Below are 24279 nucleotides of genomic sequence, written 5' to 3' on the forward strand. Positions count from 1 at the left end.
CCCCTCTGGATCATTCCCTTTCCCTCTGGATCCCGCCTCCCCTCATTCATCCCTCCCGTTTGGATCCACCCCTTCCCCTCTGGATCCTCTCTCCTCCCCTCCTCTCCTCCCCTCCCTCTGGATCCCCCCTCCCCTCTGATTCATCCCTCCCCTTTGGATCCACCCCTTCCCCTCTGGGTCCTCTCCTCTCCTCCCTCTGGATCCGCCCCTCTCCCTCCTCTAGATCCCCCCTCTGATCCCACCCCCAGGATCAGCGGGACGAGGCGTGGGAGCGCGGCGGGCGGAGGTTTATTCTCCGGGGAGCAGGAGCCCGACGCCCCGGCCCTGTCCGGGCGCTCAGGAGATGATCTCGGACTGGTGCCGGGCCAGCGCCGGCGGCAGCGTGGTCCCGCACGGCCCCGGGAAGTGGAACCTGCAAGGAAAGAGCCGGGGTAAAGGGAGAGCGCAGCGACCCGGGGGCCGAGAGAGCTCGGGGGGGAGGGCTCTGGAAGGGGTTGAGAGAGGGATTTGGGTGCTCTGAGTGGGGTTTGGTGGAGCTCTGAGGGGCTTTAGAGGCATTTGCAGGGGCTCTGGAAAGGGTTTTGTGAGGCTCTGGAAGGGGTTTATGGAAGAGTTGGAGTCTCTGAGGGGCCTTAGGGGCATTTGCACGGGCTCCGAGAGGGTTTGAGGGGGCTCTGGATGAAGTTTAGGGAGGGCTTTGGGGGCTCTGGGAGGGGTTGGTGGAGCCTATGGGGGATTTTTAGTGGCTCTGGAAGGGGTTTATGGAGGGTGTTGGGGGAGCTGGAAGGGGTTTGGGAGGTTCTGGGGAGGTTGTGGGGCTCTGAGAGGGGTTTGTTGGGGCCTCAGAGGGATTTTGTGAGCTCTGGAAGGGGTTTAGGGAATCTCTGTGAGACTTGGGGGTTCTACAGATTTTGGGAGGCTCTGAGGGGATTTGGGGGGACCCTAAGGGTCTTTAAGGGCATTTACAGGGGCTCAGAGTTTTGGGGGTCTCTGGAGGGGTTTTAGAGGAGATTAGGGAGGGGTATGGGGGAGTTCTGGGGAGGTTGGGGGTCTCTGAGGGAATTTTGGGGGTCTCTGAGGGGCTTTAGGGGCATTTGCAGGAGCTCTCAGAAGTTTGGGGGGGTTTAGGGGTTTTAGGTCAGTTGGGGTCTCTGAAGGGTGTTTTGGGGGGCTTTAGAGGGATTTGGAGGGGCTTTAAGGGCATTTGCAGGGGCTCTGAGAGGGTTTGGAGGGGTTTCAGGGGGGCTCTAGAAGGGGTTTAGCGAGGGAGGTCTCTGAGGGGAGTTGGGGGGTCTTTGAGGGAATTTGGGGGGCTCTGAGGGGAGCTTGGTGGGCTTTCAGGGAATTTGTAGGGGGTTCTGAGAGTTTGGAGGGGTTGTGGAGGCTCTGGAAGGGGTTTAGAGAAGGGGTGGGAAGCTCTGGGGAGGCTGGGAGGCTGAGGGGAATGTGGGGGGGCTCTGAGGGAATTTGGGGGCATTTGTGGTACTCTGAGAGGGCTTGGAGGGCTTTTGGGGGGCTCTAAGGGTATTTGGGGGCTATGGAAAGGGTTTAGGCAGGGGGTGGGGGAACTCTGGGGTTTTGGGGGGCTCTGGGGAGGCTCAGTGTCTCTGAGAGGGATTTGGTGGGGCTTTGAAAGAACTTTGATGAGGGGTATTCCACCAAGTTGGAAAAAAAATTTGGTCCCTTACTGTAATAAATGAGGTTCTGACCCTGTGCAGAAGTATTTTTGTTTATCATGACCTCAGAAAATATGTTAGAAACAGTGATCCTAGCCAGAAGTGCAATGTAGGCCGTGATCTCACCCGCAATCTCTCATCAGCCCTTAATTTGAGTTTATGCATATATTTCAGGAAAGGGCCTCTGTCTTAAAATTGTGTTGGGAGAAAAATGTGCAAGTTCTGGCGGCGCTGCTGGGCACGAACCAGACCCAACCTGAATGAGAGGGACAGCTGCTGGGGGAGGAGGGGGCTTGGGGCTGCCAGGGGATGGGATCAGGACAGGCTTCAGTTTCACACCAAGGGAAACAGAGCAGTGGCTGCAGCGCGGTTTAGTGCCACCAAGAAAGAACAACCATGTCTTCTTACATATTAGAAGAAATTAATATTATATGGCCTGGATTTTTAACTAAAATATTATATGGCCTGGAGTTTTAATTAAAATGAATTAATTCAGTACTTAAAGGGGCGCTACAGGGAAGCTGGGGAGGGGCTCTTTATCAGGGAGTGCAGAGACAGGACGTGGGGTAATGTTTTTTAGCTGAAAGAGGGGAAATTTAGATGAGATATTGTGAAGAAATTCTCTACTGAGGCACTGGCACAGGTTGCCCAGGGTAGTCACGGATGCCCCCTCCTTGGAAGTGTTTAAGGCCAGGTTGGATGAGGCTTTGAACAACCTGATCCAGTGGGAGTTGTCCCTGCCCATGGTAGGGGGGCTGGAACTGGATGATCTTTAAGGTCCCTTCCAGCCCAAACCATTCTATGATTCTATAATATTCCTTCGGCTTTGGGGAAGAAACTAGATCATGTTTGTTAAAAATTGTTCTAAGAGAAAGGGCAGTGAAGATGGAGGGGACAAAAGCCTCCTAGTGAAAGGCTGAACAGCTTTACCTGAATCTGTTTGTAGCAGGAGTGGCTTCCATGTTAAATTCTGCAACTGGCACTCCTCTGGCGGATACCTGAGGGGCGAACATAGCAGCAGGATACACCACGGACGAGGTCCCGACCTGCAGGGATAGGGCAAAAAGTCCTGAGTGTAGCAGGCCAGTAGTTAAACAGACAAAAACAAACCAACCCAAGGGCCCTTGTCAGTACACTGGATCTGCAAAACCACTGAAGCATGGAAATTGCCTACAGAAATGAAACCAATTTGGTATCTGTTTAGTGTCACTGCATATGTGATGTGGTTTGAGCTAAAGTAGAACCAGTTTTCTGACTTCAGCTCGGTCTCATCCAAGTAACTTCATTTTCTGAATGTTAACTGCATGTTTTTCAGACAGTGTCTCCCTACAAGTGATAACATGGGGCACTATTATGCAGAAAGGCCACTGCTTATGCTTATTCCTGTAGTAACCAAGGCCATCCTCAAGCGGGTAGGTACTGTACGTTGAAGAGGTGAAACAGTCCACACCTGCAGGGAGGGGCAGACAGGAGAGGTGACGCCAAACTGACCAACAGAGTATTCCATCCCATATACGTCGTACTTGGTATAAACTTGAGAGAACACACGGGTTTCCCCTTGTCTTTTTCAATAGCCGACATCCAGTGAGTACCCCATCTGTCTGTTTGCCCCTGATCCTGGATCTGTGCATTCCTGAATCCGGTTCCTGAGTCCAGCTCCCTCCTAGCCTCTGACCCTTTCCCTCGTGTCTTCTCTGCAGCATTTGTGGTGACATATAGTCATCAAGGGGTGGGGGCACAATCTCATATATTTTTATATATTATTATTATTTCATTAAAGCTGTAGTTTTAGTTTCCAACCCACATATCTTTTCACCTCATTTCCCTTGCCCTAAGGGATTGAGGGGAAGGGAAACGGGAGTCCAACTGCCTGGCTTCAGCTGCTGAAAGAGGCCAGCCCAGGATTAAACCACGACAATCGTAGCTATTTAACATAGCCTAAGAATGGGGAATCATTTCTCTGATGGAACCCAAAGATGCCTGTTTGGGGACTGTAACTGTAGATGAACAAAAAAATCCCAGAAACAAAATGGCAGACTTTGCATTCAGGAAAAAACAAACCACCTCAAGGCATCCCTTCTGTTATTTGAGATTATTTTCTGAAGGGTACACAATATTCTAAGCAAATGTTTTGGTCAGCTATGTAAAACCTCCATGGCATGTAAACCACCTCACAAAACAAGCAGCACGTGACAGCAGCTAGCTATGTTCTTACAACACTTTGTAACTTTATTTTAAACTGAGCATCAAAATAATCCTCTTTTTCACTGTTTTGAGAAATTAAAATCTCAGATATTCAAGTGTTAGAGGTGAGCTAAGACCTGTGTACACTCAATGCAGACTGCATGTGCCAGCTGAGCAAGATGCACACATGCTGAACCTGTTAACTTCTGAGTAATACACTCTAATTTTCAAAGTTAATGGTCTTTTAATGTTTTGACACTCAGGGGCTTTTAGCTCCCTCGGGGAAGTGCAGGTCCACCTCCTGTACCGGGGAGGTGCAGTCCCTTGGACCATAGTTTCCCTGCCAGCTAAGAGGCTAGGTAACCAAAGCAGCACTCACTACTAAGCAGAGGTCGCATATCTCAAGCTCCTTCTCAACCTCTGTGAGAATATTCGGATCCAAGGTTTCACCAAACCACACGACGTGGGGACGGAGGAGCCCATTGCAGCCGTCCTCCTCACACCTATTTGAAAGTCAGAGAGGGACAGCATTATGCTTCTGACGTAGACATTGCAACCTGAAAAATGGCAAAGCAGTTTTCATTCTCATTTGGATATGTCTTATCTGCCCTTGTTCTCTCTCCCTTCTCTTTTAGAGCCCTCCCCTACCATGTGCTGGTCGAAAGGCAGCCGATGCCCTGCTACAGGCAAAGTTGGAAGTACGCATGTGCTGCCTGGTCACACAGAACGGATTGCTAAACAGTTGTTTAATTCAGATACTTAATCATGTATAAAAAAGGATATCAAGCTACTGGAGAGTATCTGGAGGAGGACACAAAGTTCGTGAAGGGTTTAGGGGGGAAGCTGTATAAGGAGCAGCTAAATCACCTGGTCAATTCAGCCTGGAGAAGAGGAGACCGAGGCAATACCTCATCACAGTTCACTGCTTCCTCACAAGAGGAGGAGGAGGAGCAGGTGCTGATCTCTGTCACAACCAAGGATAGGACCATAGGATCCAAGGGAATGGCAGGAAGATGTGCCAGGGAAGATTTAAGTTGGGTGTTAGAAAAGGCTCTTCACCCAGAGTGTGGTGGAGCCCTGAAACAGCTCCCCAGGGAAGCAGTCACAGCACCAAGCCTGACAATATTCAAGAGGCATTTGGACAACGCCCTCAGACACACAGCTTGAATGCTGGAGTTGTTCTATGCAGGGACATGAGTTGGATTTGATGGGTCCTTGTGGGCCCCTTCCAACTCAGGACATTCTACATCTTTCCTTTACTCATCTCCTGAAATGCATCAAACTTAAAAACGTAGTACGTGCTATAGAGAGACCTCTGCCTCTATCAGCTTTAACAAACTGGCCAACAGGCTTTTAAGAAAGTGAACTGAAAGGCAGAAGCATTGCACTAGCCTCTTTTCCTTAGGAACCACATACAGCGGGGTTTCTTGCATCTGCAACTTAGCTAAGGCAAAGCTTCAGCCATTACAAAAAAGCACCATGGCACATTTAATGCCTGCAAGGGACTATGCCGTGGCTGTACCCCAGCACAGTATTCCAGATCCACTAAGAGAAGGTAGCACCTCTAAAGTAATGAAACATTTACTGTGTAGCACTTAGTTCCTTACTGCAGTTCTCCTGCTACTCAACTTATTACGAACCCTATGAGTTTAGGCATGTTTCAGCTTGATGATCAAGTACGCAAACACATGATCCCTGTAGCATCATGGTAAACGTCTAGTACACACTCCTGTTCCCTGCTGTTCCCCATAATGTCAGGTTTAGATTTAGACTCAGTTCTCTGGGGCAAAGTCTCACATCTTTTTCTCCTGCAGAATGTTTCCATGTCCTTCCAAAACTACGTGAATGGTACTATAGGCCTTTGAGATGCTCAAAGCATGAAGAAGTAACAGCAAAAACCAAAGCAGTCCATACGTACTGAGGAAGGTCTTCAACAGGAATCGTGGCGTCTTCTGTTTCAGGATCTGGAGCCCTAAAGTTATAAAATTGAAATACATATTCAATGATACAAAATGCACTTTATATATAATAAAACCTTAGTATTCTGTGAAGCACACTCTCCAATCAAGGAATCTTTGCAACTTCAGCCAACTTCAGACTCTGCTACAACTTAAATATACCTCACGCAGGGCAGGCAGGTATTTGTCCAGAATTATCCCATAACCAAGCAGCTGTAATAAGCTGGCCAAAGGCATAACAAATATTTACATAGCTATCTAAAATCTGGTGAAATGCCAAGGGTAAAAACCCTAAAAATATATGAATGTAGGCCTATGCCGTTCCCCTGACCCCCTTTTTTAATGGTGAAAGGAAGAGGATGGCTAGAAAAGGAGAAACTGAAGGATTCTTAAAAAGTTGCAGAAATCCTGGGAACTGATCCTTCCATCCCGATTGTTTCACACGTCTGTATTTTGAGACCTATAGCCATGAGAATCTTATTGATGAAGGACAAAAGCTACTAGGTGCTCAAGGGATGCAAAAGAGGACAATCCATGTATCAAGTGATGACCGACTTAAGGAATAAACATCCAATTTAATAAAAAAACCTGGAAGGTGAAGGGGATGGGAGTAAACACATATTTCCAAAGAGTACAATTGGTTGATGTCCAATATGAGAGTTTCAGACCATCTGAAATTGTTCTATTTAGAACATATATAATGTTGTGCTGCCTTATAGGTTAACAGTTACTCATTCACAGGACTTAGGGCACCATGGGCTCTCACTGAAGTAACCAAACAGTAAATGGCGTGTTTCAAAACAGCTGTGTGAAATTTAAGCATTAATACCACTAAAGGAAAATGAGGTGGATGGCCGAAACTCCTGTACACTCCTAAAATGGCTCCTTTTCTGAACAGCAGACAAAGTAGAAAATGCAGAAGAGTTTACAAGACAGAGGTATTACCCTTTGCCAGCCAACGCGGGGCATATTGGACTCTTGTAATTCGCAGCCACGTTTCCACAGCTGGTGCATCGAGTTTTAAATAAACTACCTAAAACACACAAAGAGAAAACACCAGAGATCAAGCAACTGTTCTGGGGCATGGCTGCACAAACAAATGATTGAGTTTATCCCAGAAAGCTGTTATTTAACTTCGAAGAATATAACTCATGGGTAACTTACTACCTGTGCATAACAGCCAAGCATTGAAACACGGCAGCATTATGAACAAGATGCTATTCACACAGTGCTTACGCTTTTATTCAGCAACTCATGGTGACCAGCATCACCTTTAAGCACAGACCAGGCCCAGCAAAGACAGACACAGGCCTTTCAACTGAATGGCCGCAGTGAACAACAGCAACAGTCCCTCCAAGCTATGATTTATCACCTTGCTCTGCCTCACCAGATGAGTAATACACAGCCTCGTAACAGGATTTCAGAGGAAAAATCATTAAAATACCACAGAGGGAGATGATTTCTGCTTACTGTTTTCCCCCTTAAATCAGAAACATTTTCTTAAAAAAAAATGCTAGTTAACATTGTTTTGTTTTATGCAAAACTTCCCAGTCCCAAGACTTCTGCAGCATCAGCAATGTCCCGTAGAGATGTGCAATATTACCAAGAGTTTAAATTGCTCGTATTTTTCAAAGACTAAGATTAAACTATACTCAAGGCTTCATCCTTAAATCCACAACTGCAAAACACTTTGTGGAGGTTTCTCGTGTTCAGATCACATAGTAGTGTTGGGAAATCCCATTTAAACCTTTTGTGATACTTAGGGTTAAGCAGCATTACAGTGCTGGAGACCAGAGTGGGATTTTGTCCTGGGAGACTTTCACCCTGTAGCAGGGTCTGCGGTGTGAAGGTACCTCACAGGATGGAGTAGAGCCTCCTCACCTTCTGTTTTCTCCACCTCCGAAATGTATTTCATAAGACCCAAAAGCCCCACGGGCCCCCTCGTGCTGCACCTGTGTTGTGTTCCTCTGGCCTTTGCTGGGGAGAGGGTGGGAGCGAGGAATGTCACTAACAGTAGGGAAGAGACAGGCAGTGCTGCTCCGTGTAGGAGATAAAGGTAAGGGAATCTCATCTGTTCCCAGCCCCTTCTTCTTCCTGTAGCCAAGGACCACACAAGTGGGTCTTTGAAGGACAGGACAGTGGGAAAGCAGCAGGGCTGGTGAGACCAATCTTGCCAACACACTTTTTACTGACAGCAACACTGGTATAGCACCACCACTACCGCACAGCAGAAGTCCTCAATGGATTATTTTCCCCTTTTTCTAAGCAAAATCAGCCAAGTGCCTCTATTAAGATGGTATTCATGCAGATGTGAGGCGAAACTGAGCATGTGGGAAGGAAAAACCAGTTCCTGTGTACTGTCAGAATCCATTAGAAAAGGAAGATGAGAAATAAAGGGAGGCTATGAAGTATGCAAAACAACTTCCAAAAGAGAACAGGATGACACTGTGAATAAATTCATGCAAGTTATTATCAATTTAAAGATAAATTCCTTTTCTCCTAGCACTTATCGTGCCCTCTCTTCTCCTCAACAAGTTTGCTTGTCAGCAGCCAACAGGTAAGCCGATTCTCACCGTGAATTTCTAAGAGGTGCTTTGTGCCTGCCTTTCTGTGCAGTTCATCAATATTCTGAGTAATGACTACAACGCTCCTTCCTTGCTTGCTCAGTCGCCTTTCACACTCTGCAATGGCCATATGTGCAGGATTTGGATGTTTACTCAACATCACTTCCCGGCGATAATGGTAAAATTCCCATACACGAGAAGGGTTTCGTGCAAAAGCCTCTGGCGTAGCCAGCTCCTGGAAAAGAAATAACAATTCATTCTACTAGTGAAAGGGCAAGAAAATCCCCTCCCCAGATGAAGCCTGCTAGGATACTGCCATTTACGCTGCTATCAGCATAACAAGATCAACAAAAGCAGATAACTGATAACCAGATGCAGCTGACAAGGTACAGCTAAATAGCCCTTATGAGGATGAGTCACAATATCTCATTACATGAGGAAATAACTGGTATCAGTAGCGTGGTACATGGTTTTACATAGCGCACTCAGACCTTATTCTGTGCTGCCCTACCAAACTATCAGGAGTTTAGTGCAGCACAAAGGAAGATTATATATTTCAATGCGCATGATTTTTGGCATTCAAAACTCTTTTCCACAGCAGCAACCACAAAACTCATCACCACGTGGATATATTCCCTTTGCTAATGGTTTCCTTTTTGCCTTGATTTAAGTGTAACACAAGCCAAATTTCAGCCACTGTCAAACCCAAGTTTAATGTCTTGTCTTTGTGTGCCTGTAAAATCTAAGCTGTACTTTCACACTAACTTTAATTTTGCTTTTTCTTTTTTAAAACAAGGATTAGCTCAGTATAACACTTCAATGCCCAATTCTACTGGTATAAAAAAGCTGGATACAGACTTTCTGATGCAGAAGGACCAGCCATTTATACAGAGGCATGCTTTATTTGAATTAAATGTCACTGAAAGAAAAAAAAAACATCTAAAACCTCATCTCTTTGACCCCTCTATAACGTCAACAAATCTTCCATGAATGCAATCATTAAAAAATATAAAGAAAGCAAATGTGGTCAGTGTTTGTGGTAGCAGTCACTGACAGTGTAACAATTACTTGAAACATCTGCAGCACTGCACAGGATCAGACTCATTAGGCACCTATGCAACTCATGTATTTTGGTGCTCTCCATTGTGTCACTCCATCCCACAGGGCCTGCTTCCACCTTCTCTCCCTCTCCAGTGGCTTCCAATGCTGGCAAGATCACACCAGCAAGAGACAGAGCTTGTGGAGAGTCAGAGACTGTGAGGAACTCTGTTCCCAAACAAAAAGAAATCCTAAAACATATTTAAAGAGTATGATGAGAAATCCAGACTAAAAGAAAACAAGTAGTAGGTATCATCAGTTCTGTCTTTTGCTGCCTTATTAAAAGGTTCTTAGAAGTTTAAAACAGGAAAGGCTCCACAAGGTAGGAAAATAGTGAGGAGGGCAAAAGCTGAGCAAACAGCTAAGCTGCAAGACTGTAAGAAAACAAGGATGGCAGAAAGACGCAGAGATATCTGTGAAAACATTATTCCTTCCCAAACAGCCGATAACCCAAACAGAAAAGAAGCTGCAGCTGCACAAAACAGCCCTCCAGGGCATTGGGAAGAGCTGCAGACATGGCTGTAGGGAGAGCTCTGTCCCCATCTTACCACCTTGGGAATGCTTCCTCTAAGGGACTCAGCTTCTTCTGACCCTTCACGCTCACCCACCTGACAGACTGAGGAGCACAGCTCCGCAGGAAAGTGCCAAGAGTATGTACCTGGGCTTGCCACTTTCTCCAGAAACCTCCAGCCCCTCTGAAGGTAGGAACTCCACTCTCCGCACTAACGCCGGCTCCTGTGATAATGGCAATATGCTTCGCTTTGGCAAATACTTCTCGAAACTCAGCCATATCTATGGGTGAGGAGAAAAAATGAACAGCTATTCAAACAGTTAAAAAATACAAGGACATACATACAGTGCTGACAAACTTGCGCATCCAGAAACAGCTCCCACATACACCTCCCATGACTTTAATTTCAGAATACTAATTTGATCCTGAGATTCTGCATTGGAATTATAAGGGAAATTCCTGGAGATCCTCAAAAATGACTATGAGCAAGCCCAGTGGGGCAACATGCATTAAACAATGAATATTTGAAAGGCAGAGCCTTAAACTGAAACCCCACACTAGATGCTATCATGATAACAACTGCTGCCACCACAGCCCAGGAAGAGGTTGTTTCCTAATCACAAGTAAGATGGTGAGATGAAAAAAACCTTACATTTAGTTATAAAGTATCATCTTTGAAAATTAACGTAATTTAGGAAAATTCATTTCCTTCTGAGGCATCTTGCCCATTTTCTAGGCTTGCAATTGTATTTTTTATTTTTGAATGAATATTCCCTCCATTTTTCCCTTCATGGTGAAGTAGCTTGGGAAATTTCCTTTACAGTTTTCTAAGAGTCAAAACAAGATTAAAAAGGAACAGTTTAGCTGAAGAGGGAGACTAAACAAATCACTCCCAGTTTACCTCAGATACCAGTTTTAAAGCAACACATTTTAGAACCACAGTATGGCTGAGGTAGGGAGGGATACCTAGAGACTGTCCAGTCCAAACCACCCTGCTCAAGCAGGGTTAGCCAGAGCAGATTGTCCTGGACCACATCCAGTCAGGTGGCTTTGGAACATCTCCAAGGATGGAAACTCCACCACTTCTCTCTGCACAACCCATTCCAGTGGCTGACCATCCACACAGTCAAAAAGTGTTTTCTTCTGTTCAGATCTCATGTATTTTAGTTTGTGTCCACTGCCTCATGTCCTATTCACTGGGCTCTAATGAGAATAGAGGGCTCACTGCTGGCTCCTGGTCAACTAGGAGTCCACCAGGACCCTCAGGGCCTTTTCTGGAAAGCTGCTTTCCAGCAGGTCAGCCCAACCAGTCCTGGTGCAGTGGATTATTCCTCCCTATGGGCTGGACTTTCCACTATCCATTTGTTGAACTTCATGAGGTTCTTGTCAGACTACGACCCCAGCCTTTCGAGGTTCCTCTAGATGACAGCACGACCCTCTGGCTTATCAGCCACTCCTCCCAACTTTGTGTCATCTATCCATCATCTTCCAGCGGTCCTGGCTGACTGGGGAAGTTCCACTAGACTGGAGGCTGGCTGATGTTGTGCCCATATACAAGAAGGGTTGCAGAGAGGATCCGGGGAACTACAGGCCTGTCAGTCTGACCTCAGTGCCGGGGAAAGTCATGGAACAGGTAATCTTGAGTGCTATCATGAAGCACATGCAGGAGAACCGGGTGATCAGGCCCAGCCAACATGGGTTTATAGAGGGCAGATCTTGCCAAACTAACCTGATCACCTTCTATGACAAAATCACTCGACTACTGGATGGGGGAAAGGCTGTGGATGTAGTCTTCTTGGACTTCGGTAAAGCCTTTGACACAGTTTCTCACAGCATTCTGCTTCAGAAACTGTCAGCCTCTGGCCTGGACAGGCGCACACTCTCCTGGGTTGAAAACTGGTTGGATGGCCGGGCCCAGAGAGTGGTGGTCAATGGAGTTAACTCCAGCTGGAGGCCAGTTACAAGTGGAGTTCCTCAGGGATCAGTACTGGGTCCAGCTCTGTTCAATGTCTTTATCAATGACCTGGATGAAGGCATTGAGTGCACCCTCAGCAAGTTTGCAGATGACACTAAGCTGGGAGGAAGTGTGGATCTGCTGGAGGGTAGGGAGGCTCTGCAAAGGGATCTGAACAGGCTGGACCGCTGGGCCGAGACCAATGGCATGAGGTTTAACAAGGCCAAATGCTGGGTCCTGCACTTGGGGTACAACAACCCTATGCAGCGCTACAGAGTGGGGGAAGAATGGCTGGAGAGCTGTATGGAAGAGAAGGACCTGCGGGTGCTGGTTGACAGCCAACTGAACATGAGCCAGCAGTGTGCCCAGGTGGCCAAGAAGGCCAGCGGCATCTTGGCTTGTATCAGAAATGGGGTCACCAGCAGGTCCAGGGAGGTTATTCTCCCTCTGTACTCGGCACTGGTGAGACCGCACCTCAAATACTGTGTTCAGTTCTGGACCCCTCACCACAAGAAGGATGTTGAGGCTCTGGAGCGTGTCCAGAGAAGAGCAACGAAGCTGGTGAAGGGGCTGGAGAACAAGTCGTACGAGGAGCGGCTGAGAGATCTGGGGTTGTTTAGCCTGGAGAAGAGGAGGCTGAGGGGAGACCTTATTACTCTCTACAACTACCTAAAAAGAGGTTGTGGAGAGGAGGGAGCTGGCCTCTTCTCCCAAGTGACAGGGGACAGGACAAGAGGGAATGGCCTGAAGCTCCGCCAGGGGAGGTTCAGGTTGGATATCAGAAAAAAATTCTTCACAGTAAGAGTCATTGGGTACTGGAACAGGCTGCCCAGGGAGGTGGTCAAGTCGCCTTCCCTGGAGGTGTTTAAGGAACGGGTGAATGAAGTGCTGAGGGACATGGTTTAGGGAGTGTTAGGAATGGTTGGACTCGAGGATCCAGTGGGTCCTTTCCAACCTTGTGATTCTGTGATTCTGTGATCTAGCAACTTGCCGAGGGTATGCTCTGTCACATCATCCACACCACTAATGAAGGTGTTAAACATAGTATGCCACTGGTCTCCTGATAAAATTTGAGCTGCTGATCATAACCCCAGTCTTCACAGTTTATTAAATGGTTCTTTTAAAAAAGAAAGAACAAAACAGACAAAGGCAGATATGTTTTTGTAAGGAGGGAGAGTCCCAAGACTCACAGCACAAGAGCTGTAGAACCAGAGAGAGAACACGATTGTGACACCCCATCTGCTGTTGTAAACCAAACCACACAAGCCCTTTAATGTCAAAAGTCCTCCTAGCCCAGTCTCCAGACTCTCACAACAGCCAAACACTGACGCTCAAGATGGCAGAAAAACCAAAAGCACTGTGGCTACCCAGTTGTTAGGAGTTTTGCTATTGTATCTGTGAAGTTCTGTGCATGGTTTTCAACTTCAAATTAAAAAAAAATACAAAAGAAATAAACCCAAAACAAACAAAAAGAGGGTATTTGCTACTACCAGACTGAACAAGACTCCTGGGGTTACCCAGTACCCTGCTCCTGTGTTGTTACAAATTCTGAAGGCCCTCCATAATTCTTGCACAAAAAAATGAAGAGTGAGCTTTATTACCCATTAGGATTATGAAAGAGAATGCAATTAATTAGCACAAGTTTATGTTCATAAATTATAAATACTGTCATGCCTTGCCTAATGACAGTATATGGTTCTGACCAGAGTGTCATTAACTGATTTCATCATTAAGCGAGGTCACCTCTACAGTTGATGTGACCTACCCTAAGCTAACCTAACCTCAATTAACCTAAGCTAACATTAGCATAATACAGACATGACATAAATTAATAATCATTGAAATATAGTTACAGTAATACATGAATAAAAATACTAATATTGTAATGATAATTATATTGTAATGCACTGTACTTACCAACTGCATCATGGAGCTGAAGTTTTCTACCTTCTCTTGTGAAGCAAGGCAGAGCAGTTGTTTAAAACAACTCAGTGCCATCACAATAGAGGAAGTTTTTGAAACCATTTATATAAATATAATACAGCACTGCACATGGCATTGCATTACACCACACAATTTCTTTTCTCATCAAATGCACCAAACATAGCTCACAGGCAATCTTAATTAATGCCTTTTCTTTCCTCGTGCTGCTTCATCACTTTTACCTTGGTTTCCAGATCTATTACTTTCCTTTGCTTCTTAGGAGTACTCCTAGAAGCAGACTGTATTTGTTTGCATACTCTATGTTGTTTACATCTCTAAGGAAGTTCTGTAGTAAAAGTGGGATGTTAGGCAAGGCATGACAGTACTAAAACAAATGTCCAGGAAAAAAAAAAACCCCAAACTAAAACAAATAAAACAAATCTCCACACTAACAGCAACTATGTGAGGTATTTTTTGGAACTATACAGAGAAGATAAATTATAGCAGCTGAAAAAAAAATCAACTTGATGCTCCCCTAAACATTTTGAATTCCATTATAGACTTTAACTATTACATTAAACCCTCTCAAAATTCAGATCTAGCTTAAATACCTGCCCAGGGTACTACAGGAAACAAAGAGGTATCTTACTTGAACTAGGACGAGCCATTTCCAAGGAAAACTTCTGGTTTTTTGAAGAAGAAGCTTTAAGTCCACAAAATGCTTGGGAAACCAGCCTTCTAGTGGTAAATTGAAAGAGACTCATCAGCATCACTCAGAAGTACGTTACCTGTGAGGAAATAAATGAAACACAAGGAGTCTATTTGGGGCATGCATTTCTGCAAGCTCTCTGAACAGAATTCTCCATAAAGAACCAGGTACAAATGGTTTTAAGCTGAAAGAGGGAAGATCTAGGTTAGATATCGGGAAGACTTTGAGAAGAGAAGGCTCACAGGAGACCTTACAGAGACCTTCCAAAACCTGAAGAAGGCTACAGGAAGCTGGAGAGGGACTGTTCACAAAGGCTTGTAGTGATAGGACTAGGTGCAATGAGTAGAAACTGGAAAGGGGCAGATTTCAACTAAACATAAGGAAGAATTTCCTCAGCATGAGATTGGCGAGGCACTGGCACAGGTTGCCCAGAGAAGCTGTGGCTGCCCCATCCCTGGAGGTGTTCAAGGCCAGGTTGGATGGGGCCCTGGGCAGCCTGATTGAGTGGGAGGTGTTATTGGTTGGAACTGGATGATGTTTAAACCAGTCTATGATTTTATCCTATCATTCTAAGACACTTTTTCCTGTGAGGGTGGTGAGGCCCTGGCACAGGTTGCCCAGAGAAGCTGTAGATGCCCCATCCCTGGAAGTGTTCCAGGCCAGGCTGGATGAGGATTTGCGCAGCCTGATCTAGTGGGATGTCTCCTAGGTTGGAACTGGATGATCTTTAAGCTCTTTCCAACCCAAATCACGTTTTCTCCTGCACCTTTCATTCTCCTCCCCTCCCAGCACTGCAAAACACGGACATCTCGGATCAGAGATCCCTGAAACGGATGACTGCTTTTAGAATCATAGAACGGTTTGGGTTGGAAAGCACCTTAAAGATCATCCAGTTCCAATTCCCGGCAATGGGCAGGGACACCTCCCACTGGATCAGGTTGTACAAAGCCCCCTCCAACCTGGCCCTGAACACCCCCAGTGATGGGGCATCTCTGCGTTCCTCTATTTTTCTCTGCTTCTCCTTCCAGCCACGAACCAGTTCAGCTCCGAAACCCCTCAGATAGGAACACACCGCTCGGATAACACCTCATTTCCCCCACGAATTGCTTTCCCCCTGCCCGCCAGCTGCCCTTTAAGAAGGGAAAAGGACCCAGCGGGCACCGAGCGTACGTGCCCGCCTGCACAAGGGCGAAAGGCGAGGGTGGACGGAGCCGTGCTGACGGAAAGGGGGTGGCAGCGCCGTCGCCCCCCGACTTCCCTCAGCGCGGCTCCATCCGCCTTCGCGGTGGAAGCGGCGGGGTCACCGGTTCGAGTCCCGCCGCGGGCACTTACCTCGGCGCCGGTGACCGCGGCTGTGAAGGGGCGCTGAGTCGGAAGAGCCGTGCGGAGCCGCACGTCCCGCCCCGGGGTTGCAGCGGGGCTGGACCTCGCTCCGCTCCGCCCCGTTGCGAAAGAGCTCGCAGGGCTCCCCCGCCTGGCACGGGGGGAGCGAGAGCTGGAGAGGAGGGGCGGGGGGGAGGAGGTTATTGCTCTTTCCCTGTTCCGTGGTCTCACGTAGTGACAGAAGGAGCAGGTGAAATGACAGCTTGAGTTACAGCCAATTAGGTCTGGAAAGCTGAGTGCTCCTCCAGCTTCATCAGTCCGAGGTTCACCCTAGGGCATTCCGGTGGGAGGTGTCCCTGCCCATGGCAGGGGGCTAGAATTAGAGGATGTTTAAGGTCCCTTCCAGCCCAAACCATTCTATAATTCTACAATGAACGTTCTATAATGAAACCATTCTATGGTTCTATAATGAACGTTCTATAACGAACGTTCTTTGCTGCAAACTGTGAACCAATCATAGAATAATTTATGTTTGAAGGGACCTTAAAGATCACCCAGTTCCAACCCCCCTGCCACGGGCAGGGACATCCCACTAGACCAGGCTGCCCAAGGCCCCATCCAGCCTGGCCTTGAACACCTCCAGGGATGGGGCAGCCACAGCTTCCCTGGACAACCTGTGCCAGTGCCTCACCGCCCTCATTGTGAAGAATTTCCTCCTTATGTCTAGTCTAAATCTGCCCCTCTCCAATTTAAAGCCATTCCCCCTCATCCTGTCGCTATATGCCTTCCTAAAATGTCCTTCCCCAGCTTTCTTGTACACCGCCTAACTTGGACATTCTAGTGGGAGGTGTCCCTGCCCACGGCAGGGGGTTTAGACTAGACATTAGGAAGAAATTTTTTTCCTTTGAGGGTGGTGAGGCACTAGGACAGGTCGCCCAGAGAAGCCATGGATGCCCCATTCCTGGAGGTTTGGATGAGGCTTTGAACAACCTGATCCAGTGGGAGGTGTCCCTGGAGCTGGATGGAGGTGGAACTGGATGGACTTTAAGTTCCCTTCCAACCCAAACCATCCTGTGAAACTCACGTATGCTGCTGTGCTAACATGATTTGGACATTCCTTGTTTTAAAAAAAAAAAAAAACATCTGGGCATCTTACTCACAGTTTCCATTAGGAAGGCTGTTTTTAGCTTGTTTTTCCGTAGAAACAAGACAGCAACAGCTTTCATCCACCTTCTTCCTCTCCACACCCTTCTCCAACAACTTTAAATTTCTTTAGTCCTTTTCAGTCAAGCTGAGATTTCACTCGTGTCTTTTTCCTTTGAATTTTGTAAATCATCAGCTAAACAGAAGAAGAGGGCCCTAAAACATATGCCCAAACATGGGAAGGACTGAAAGGCAAGTCCCACCATAGTGCAGGAAGTGCTCTTTTAAGTCCACCACTCGCTAACCAGCACAGGCAACCAGAGAGCAGCATAAGCCCTGGACCTGGTCACTAGGTACAGGGTATAGGGACTTCCAGGAGGGAAGCAAGGGGGACAGGCAACAGCAAGGCAGAGGAGAGAATACCCAGAGGTTGCTCCTAGGAGCTTGTAGCCCATGTTTCATTCATTATGTTGCTTCATGGTGATGCTTGTTACATCATAACAGCACGTAATATTCTGCTGCCACTTGCGAACATGAAGAAAGCCTTTTGTGGGGGAACGTTTAAGACAGCAAGCAGTAGTGATGAAACACTGTGCTTTTGCTCACTGGACTGTAACAGCCATTCTCCGATTGCTCTGGCTGAATCTCTCCATTAAGGCATGTACACTTGAAAAAACAACACATAATGAATTCAGAAAGCAAGATAAAGGCTGGCATGATCTCATACAGCACTGTTACTATCCTGATGGCCAAAATGAGATAATTCTGTCTGCACCGAGGAAACCACCAGGATGACAGGGTAGTTCTGGTGGCTCAGGTGAATGGGGGATTGGTTCTGCCCTGTGTTATTCAGTATTTTGACCGAGGTTGGTTTGTTTTTTTTTTTAAAATTGAGGTCTTAATATGGATTGTACATCCTGCTTATTAGGCAGTGTGTTTTAGATGCTAGGAATACTATGATATAGTTTCCATCATGGAAACATGGTGGGATGACCCACACAACTTGGGTGCTGCAATGGATGGTTATAAACTCTTCAGAAGGGACAGGAAAGGAAGGAGAGTCAGTGGGGTAGCTCTGTATGTTAGAGGGTGTTTGGATTGTCTAGCGCTTAATGACTGTGATGATAGAGTGTAGTGTTTATGGGTAAGGATCAGGGGGAAGGCTAACAAGGCAGATATCATGATGGGATTCTGCTACAGACCACCCAGCTGGGATAAGGAGGCAGAAAAAATGTTCAGTAAGCAGCTGGGAGAAAGCTCATGATTACTAGCCCTTGTTCTCATTGGGGACTTGAGTCTGCTGGAAATACAATACAGTGGAGAGGTTCTTGGATTGCGTAGAAGATAACTTCCTGACACAGCTGGTGAGGGAGCCAACCAGGAAAGGCACCACACTGCACCTGTTGTTCACAAACAGAGGAAGACGTGTGGGTTGGAGGCCATCTTGGGCACAGCAATCGTGCAATGACTGAGTTTTTGACTCTTGAAAAAGTGAGAAGGAGGGTCAGCAGAAGTGCCACCTTAGACTTCCAAGGGGCAGACTTTGGCCTGTTTAGGAGACTGATTGACAGAGTCCCCTGGGAGGCAGTCCTGAAGATCGAATGAGCCCAGGAAGGCTGGACAATCTGCAAGAAGGAAATCTTCAAGGCACAGGAGCAGGCTGTCCCCATGTGCTGAAAGATAAGCCAGCAGAGAAGATGACCAGCCTGGCTGAACTGAGAGCTTTGTCTAAAACTCGGGGAAAAAAAAAGGAGAGTTTATGACCTGTGGAAAAAGGGGCAGGCAACTCAGGAGGACTACAAAGATGTCATGAGGTTGTGCAGGGAGAAAATTAGAAGGGCCAAAGCCCAACTAGAACTTAAGCTGGCTACTGCTGTAAAAGACAATAAAAAATGTTTCTATAAATACATCAGCAGCAACAGGAGGGCTAGCCAGAATCTCCAGCCTTCACTGGATGCAGGAGAAACATAGTGACAAACAATGAGGAAAAGGCTGAGGTACTTAATGCCTTCTTTGCTCCAGTCTCTAACGGTAAGACCAGTTGTTCTCTGGGTACCCAGCCCCTGAGGTGGAAGACAGGGATGAGAAGAAAAATGGAGCCCTCATAATCCAAGAAAAAATGGTTAGTGGTCTGCTGCACCACTTACACACATAAGTCTGTGGGACCAGCTGGGACCCACCCAAGGGATCCCCATTGTGGGAGCTGCCAGAAGTGCTCACCAAGCTGCTTTCTAACATTTATCAGCAGTCTGGGCTAACTGGGGAGGTCCCAATCAAATGTAGATGAACAACTGTGATGCCCATCTAAAAGAAGAATGAGGAGTATCCAGGGAACTACAGGCTTGCCAGCCCAATCTCAGTGCTGGGAAAGGTTATGGAGCAGATCATCTTAAGTGCCATCATGCAGCATTTACAGGACAACCAGGTGATCAGGCGCAGTCAGCATGGGCTTAGGAGAGGCAGGTCCTGTTTGACTAAACTGGTCTGCTTCTACGACAAGGTCACCCACCAAGCAGATGAATGAAAGGCTGTGGAAGTTGCTTACCTGGTCTTTAGTAACACCATTGACACTTCCTCACTCCATTTTTCTGGAGATCCTGTCTACTTCAGGGTTGGATGAGCATACTCTTAGCTGATTAAAAAACCTGACTGGATGGCCAAACCCAAAGAGTTGTGGTGAATGGAGTTAATTCCAGTCGATGGCTGGTCACAAGTGTTGTTCCCTAGGGCTCAGTGTAGGGGCCAGTTCTGTTTAGTACCAGTGATCTGGACAAAGGGATCAAGTGTACCCTCAGTAAATTTGCAGATAACACCAAATTGTGTGAGAGTGCTGATCTGCTTGAGGGCAGGAAGGTTCTAGGAAGGATGTGAACAGGCTAGATTGATGGGGTGAGGCCAATTGAATGGGGTTCAACAAGGCAGAGTGCCAGGTCCTGCACTTGGGTCACAACAACAGCATTACATGCTTAGGGAAGAGTGTCTGGAAAGCTGCCTGGCAGAGAAGGATCTGGGGGTGTTGATTGACAGCTGACTTAACGTGAGCCAGCAGTGTGCCCAGGTGGCCAAGGCAGCTAACAGCATCCTGGCTTGTATCAGAGATATGTGACCAGCAGGACCAGGGAAATGATCACCGCCCTGTACTCGGTGTTGGTGAGGCCATACTTCAAATGCTGTGTTCAGTTTTGGGCCCCTCACTACAAGAACGACATTGAGGCACTGGAATGTGTCCAAAGAAGAGCAATGAAGCTGGAGAAGAAGTCTTATGAGGAGGAGCAGCTGAGGGAACTGGGGCTGTTTAGTCTGGAGAAAAGGAGGCTGAGGGGAGACCTTAATGCTCTCTACAACTACCTGAAAGGAGATTGTAGCAAGTTACCTGTTGGTCTCTTCTCCCCAGTAACAAGTGACAGAATGAGAGCAAATGGCTTCAAGTTGCACCAGAGACTGGATATGAGGAAAGACTTCTTCACTGAAAAGGTTGTCAAGCATTGGTACAGGCTGCTCAGAGAAGTAGTTTAGCCACCATCCCTGGAGGTATTTAAAATAGGTGTAGATGTGGTGCTTAGGGACACGGATTAGTGGTGGACTTGGCAGCGTCAAGGGTTCGACCCGATGAACGACTAATGACTAATCATAGAATAGTTAGGGTTGGAAGGGACCTTAAAGATCATCTAGTTCGAACCCCCCTGCCATGGGCAGGGACACCCCACTAGATCAGGCTGCCCAAGGCCGCATCCAACCTGAATCTTAAAGGTCCTTTCAAACCCAACCAGCATGGCATCACAGAATCATTTAATGTAATTGTTAAAAAAAAAAAGGGAGCAATCTACAGCTGTACCACCACAACATCATTCCACAGCTTACAAAGTTCCAGACAGCTAACTACTAGTCTACAGTGCTAATGCAATAACCTGCTTCTGTGTTTCTGTACCAAAGTTTGAGGAGCACATCAACTAAAAAGCTTGCATTTCCACATTACCTCATCTTACTCATTAGATACGCTTCTCCTAACTCAGGGCAGGGCATATATGAGCATGCAAGACTTGCAAAAATATAGCTTGTTGAATAATAACAAAGTCACAACAGCACAGGTTATGCAAAAATACGTACAGCACAAAACAAGGTTGGCTTGTTTAGGTTTACCTGCCATGTACAGATTTTACACCCCAAGACGCAAACTTATTCCAGTGTTTCTAAGCAATCATGCATTCTGTGCTCTCAAAGGTCTGAATCCATGAAGAGACTTGTTTGGTTGATGCTATCCTGGTATAAATACTGCATCTTTGCCATAAGAAAATGGCCACATGAGCTTCCAAAATTGTTTATAGTGGTCTTGGACAAGTGTGTTTATGCAAATGTGCACAAACACATATGTAGAGTGTGTATTTTCCAAAATGCATTATAAAAAGAGTAAACTGACATCTAAAATTAACTTGAAGACCATGGTATTTGGTGTAGGTACCTGGTAATGTTCTAGAATCATCTCTGCCTGATAAAGTCTTCTGCATAAAGCATTTTTTTATATAATGGTCCTTTCCTCCAGCAGCAGCATGATTAATGCAGCGAGAGCAACTCTAAGTGGACACCAGGAATATGAAATGATCTGCAAAGATATTCATTTCACCAAGATCAATTAACAGAGGAGCCAAAAGCTATGTCAAGGCAAGTACACTAGACTTCATACCCCCTGCTTTCACCCCCGCCAGCACATTACCCTCCCAGCTGCCAACTGTGCTGTACTCAGCTTAGGCATGTAAATATTTAGAAATGTATCTGCCTCGTCTGTCTTCCAGGATCTTGTCCCATCTCCTCTTGACCCACGTAACACCATTCTTTGGCAGAAGCTCCCCAGCTCTTCTCCCCCTCCTGTGAAGGAAGGGGAAAAGCAGCAAGTGAAGAATGTGTATCCATGTTGCTATCCTCCTCTCAACACTGCATGGTCAGTGTTAAAACAGGTTAATCCCATCCAATCTTCCACTCAAATCATACTGTCCTCCAGCATTTTTACAAAGTACTTTGCATTTGAGCACCATCAGCTAGAAACAGCTCACTATTTGACCACGAAACCTAGTTGTACCAAACACAAGCAAAACATTGTTTTAAATCCCAAGTAAACAGTCTGTATTCTAACACACAATAGGTCTGTACCAATTAAATACAGTATGGCAGTATATAAATTACAGTTCTTTACAGTAAATAGTAAAATACAAGAGTCCGCTTACTGTACACAACAATCAAAGAAAGAACAGCAGCTTTTCAGTAAGGTCCCAGGTATCTCAATCATTCACTTGCTAAGAAACAAAGAAGAACAGATACAGCAGGCCATTCACTTCACTCATTTTTACCGTCTCACTTTACAAATATCCAGAACGCTTGTACAGGCATCTACAGTATCTACATGTGGAACAACCTTCTTAGGAATTCATGAGCACCAGACACAAATCCCTCCATCATTCCCATTATTAAAATAAACTTTACAGATTAAAATTACTTTAGCAAGTTCTATTTAATCTTGATAATAACCAGCAGGTAACAAGTGCAAAGTTTGCAGTCATGATCCATTTACTGCTCCTTTGATTCCTCATTTCCTCCCCCTCCCCCCCCAGAAACCCCAAACCCACCCAAACCCCTCTTGTGTTGTTCTCTCACACCCTTGCAGTAATACTGGTTCTGCAGTCAAACTGCCCAGCTGGCTTAGGTTAACGTATGAAATGCCAGACTTACGGCTTCAGGCATTGTTAGTCATTTATATCCAATGCCAAACAGCACAGTGGCAGGCCTCTAGGAAGACAAAAAATATGAAACAGTTGGATATTTCAGTGTGCTTAAACACAGAACATAAGGCTGCACGGTGCCCAGTGACTAAAAGAAACATGGCACCAAGTTATCAGTTAAAACATTTACAATAGAAAGATATAAACAGCAAATGTGTCAGTCTAAAACTAGTTCTTTGGTAATTAAGAACAGCAAACTGTAGCTTTTTTTTTTTTCCCAAATATGGATTTACATCCTGTTCCCCCCTCCCAATAAAATACTTCTTGTTGTTTAAAATATATCTCCCAAGTTGTTGTGTAACAAACAGTCCAGTACCTCAGTTATCTACAGATCAGCTTTATGTGTTTTAGTGTGCAGCCGTATCTGCCCACTGGCAGACAAACTATAGGTACACATTCATATATATATAATATATATATTATTTATAAAAAATTAGAGCATTAAGTCAAGGACTCTAGAGAATACACATTCCATATGGACAGATTAAAATGTACAATAGCTTCAAAAATCCATAAAGTTTTCTACACAGTGATGGGTGTAGTAAGTGCAAAAATACTGCAGTTTAGTTAATCCAAGATTTCCTGTTTTCCTGCTTCCTAGAAAAAGCAGAAGCCACTGCATCTCCTGAATGGCAGAGGACTTCTCCTCCTGTTTTAGGAGTGGATGATGAGCCTTGAAGCACAGAACTTTTCCGTTTCTCTGATGTGGAAGATGCCTGAGACCGTGAAGTGCTACTCCATCTCCTGGTGGAAGGTGGTGCTTTGCTGAGGCGCCCAGGACGAACAAAGACACCGTGTCGTGGTTTGCAGTGGAAGTACTCTTTCCCTCTTACAGTTCCATCATGCTTCCCTTCAAAGACAATAAATGTACAGAATTATTTGTTTGTACTTTCATTAGCACATACAGTTGTGGTGTTGAAGTGTAACTTTCTTGGGCTTTCTGTTAAACAGTCAAGGTTCTTAACACCGAGTGAAGAAGCCAGATGCACACCATACACTAGGGAGAATAAAACCTAGAAAAGAGGGCTTGAATTATGACCAAAAAGATGATTTCCTAGAATATTACTTTGATAAGTAATAGTTTAAAAATCCAACCATTTGTTAATTTTACAAAATATACTATCCTCAAAACCATCTGCTTACATAGCTTAAAACTTAGCTGGCAGAGAAACTTCCAGTATTGTTGATATCTGCTACACTACTAAAAACATCATCTTTTTAAAAGATCTGAAGCATTTCTGTAAGTATCTCTTGACACTTGCCATGACTTTTTCTGGCCCCATCAAGTTGAAGTTAAAGAAAATCTGTGCTCTAGAATTAAGCTTTCATCAGTGGAAAGGAAAAACAAAAGTAATTTTGGGCTTCATTTGTTTTTCTGGTCTATAAAAACAGATGGGTGCCAACAGAAACTACCACAACATGCAAAAACATTACTCTGCACACAGCAAGGAGAACAGGTCTTTAA

The 24279-nt window shown here is 45.8% G+C and overlaps 2 protein-coding genes across 5 annotated transcripts in view; both read right to left on the reverse strand.

Annotated features, from left to right (window-relative positions):
* Positions 1-274: 274 nt before the first annotated feature.
* On the reverse strand, positions 275-16022 carry SIRT5 (sirtuin 5). Its single transcript, XM_054060393.1, has 9 exons — positions 15910-16022; positions 14518-14656; positions 10139-10272; positions 8392-8617; positions 6764-6851; positions 5779-5832; positions 4240-4363; positions 2607-2722; positions 275-412 (listed from the first exon to the last, which is right to left on the reverse strand). The coding sequence occupies exons 2-9, from the start codon at positions 14636-14638 to the stop codon at positions 337-339; spliced, it is 939 nt and encodes a 312-aa protein (XP_053916368.1). The 5' UTR covers positions 14639-14656; positions 15910-16022; the 3' UTR covers positions 275-336.
* Positions 16023-20903: 4881 nt separating this feature from the next.
* Positions 20904-24279, reverse strand: part of KIF13A (kinesin family member 13A) — a 117195-nt gene continuing 113819 nt past the window's right edge. For 2 of the 4 annotated variants that reach the window (XM_054058090.1, XM_054058089.1), the window contains one exon: positions 20906-23664. In XM_054058090.1, coding sequence (XP_053914065.1) covers positions 23378-23664 — 287 coding nt within the window. In that variant the 3' untranslated portion in view covers positions 20906-23377. Of the gene's footprint in view, positions 23665-24279 lie in introns of all 4 variants that reach the window. The other 2 variants (XM_054058092.1, XM_054058091.1) reach the window with 2 other exon arrangements.

Source organism: Cuculus canorus, chromosome 2, assembly GCF_017976375.1.
Source record: "Cuculus canorus isolate bCucCan1 chromosome 2, bCucCan1.pri, whole genome shotgun sequence".
Lineage (NCBI taxonomy): Eukaryota > Metazoa > Chordata > Aves > Cuculiformes > Cuculidae > Cuculus > Cuculus canorus.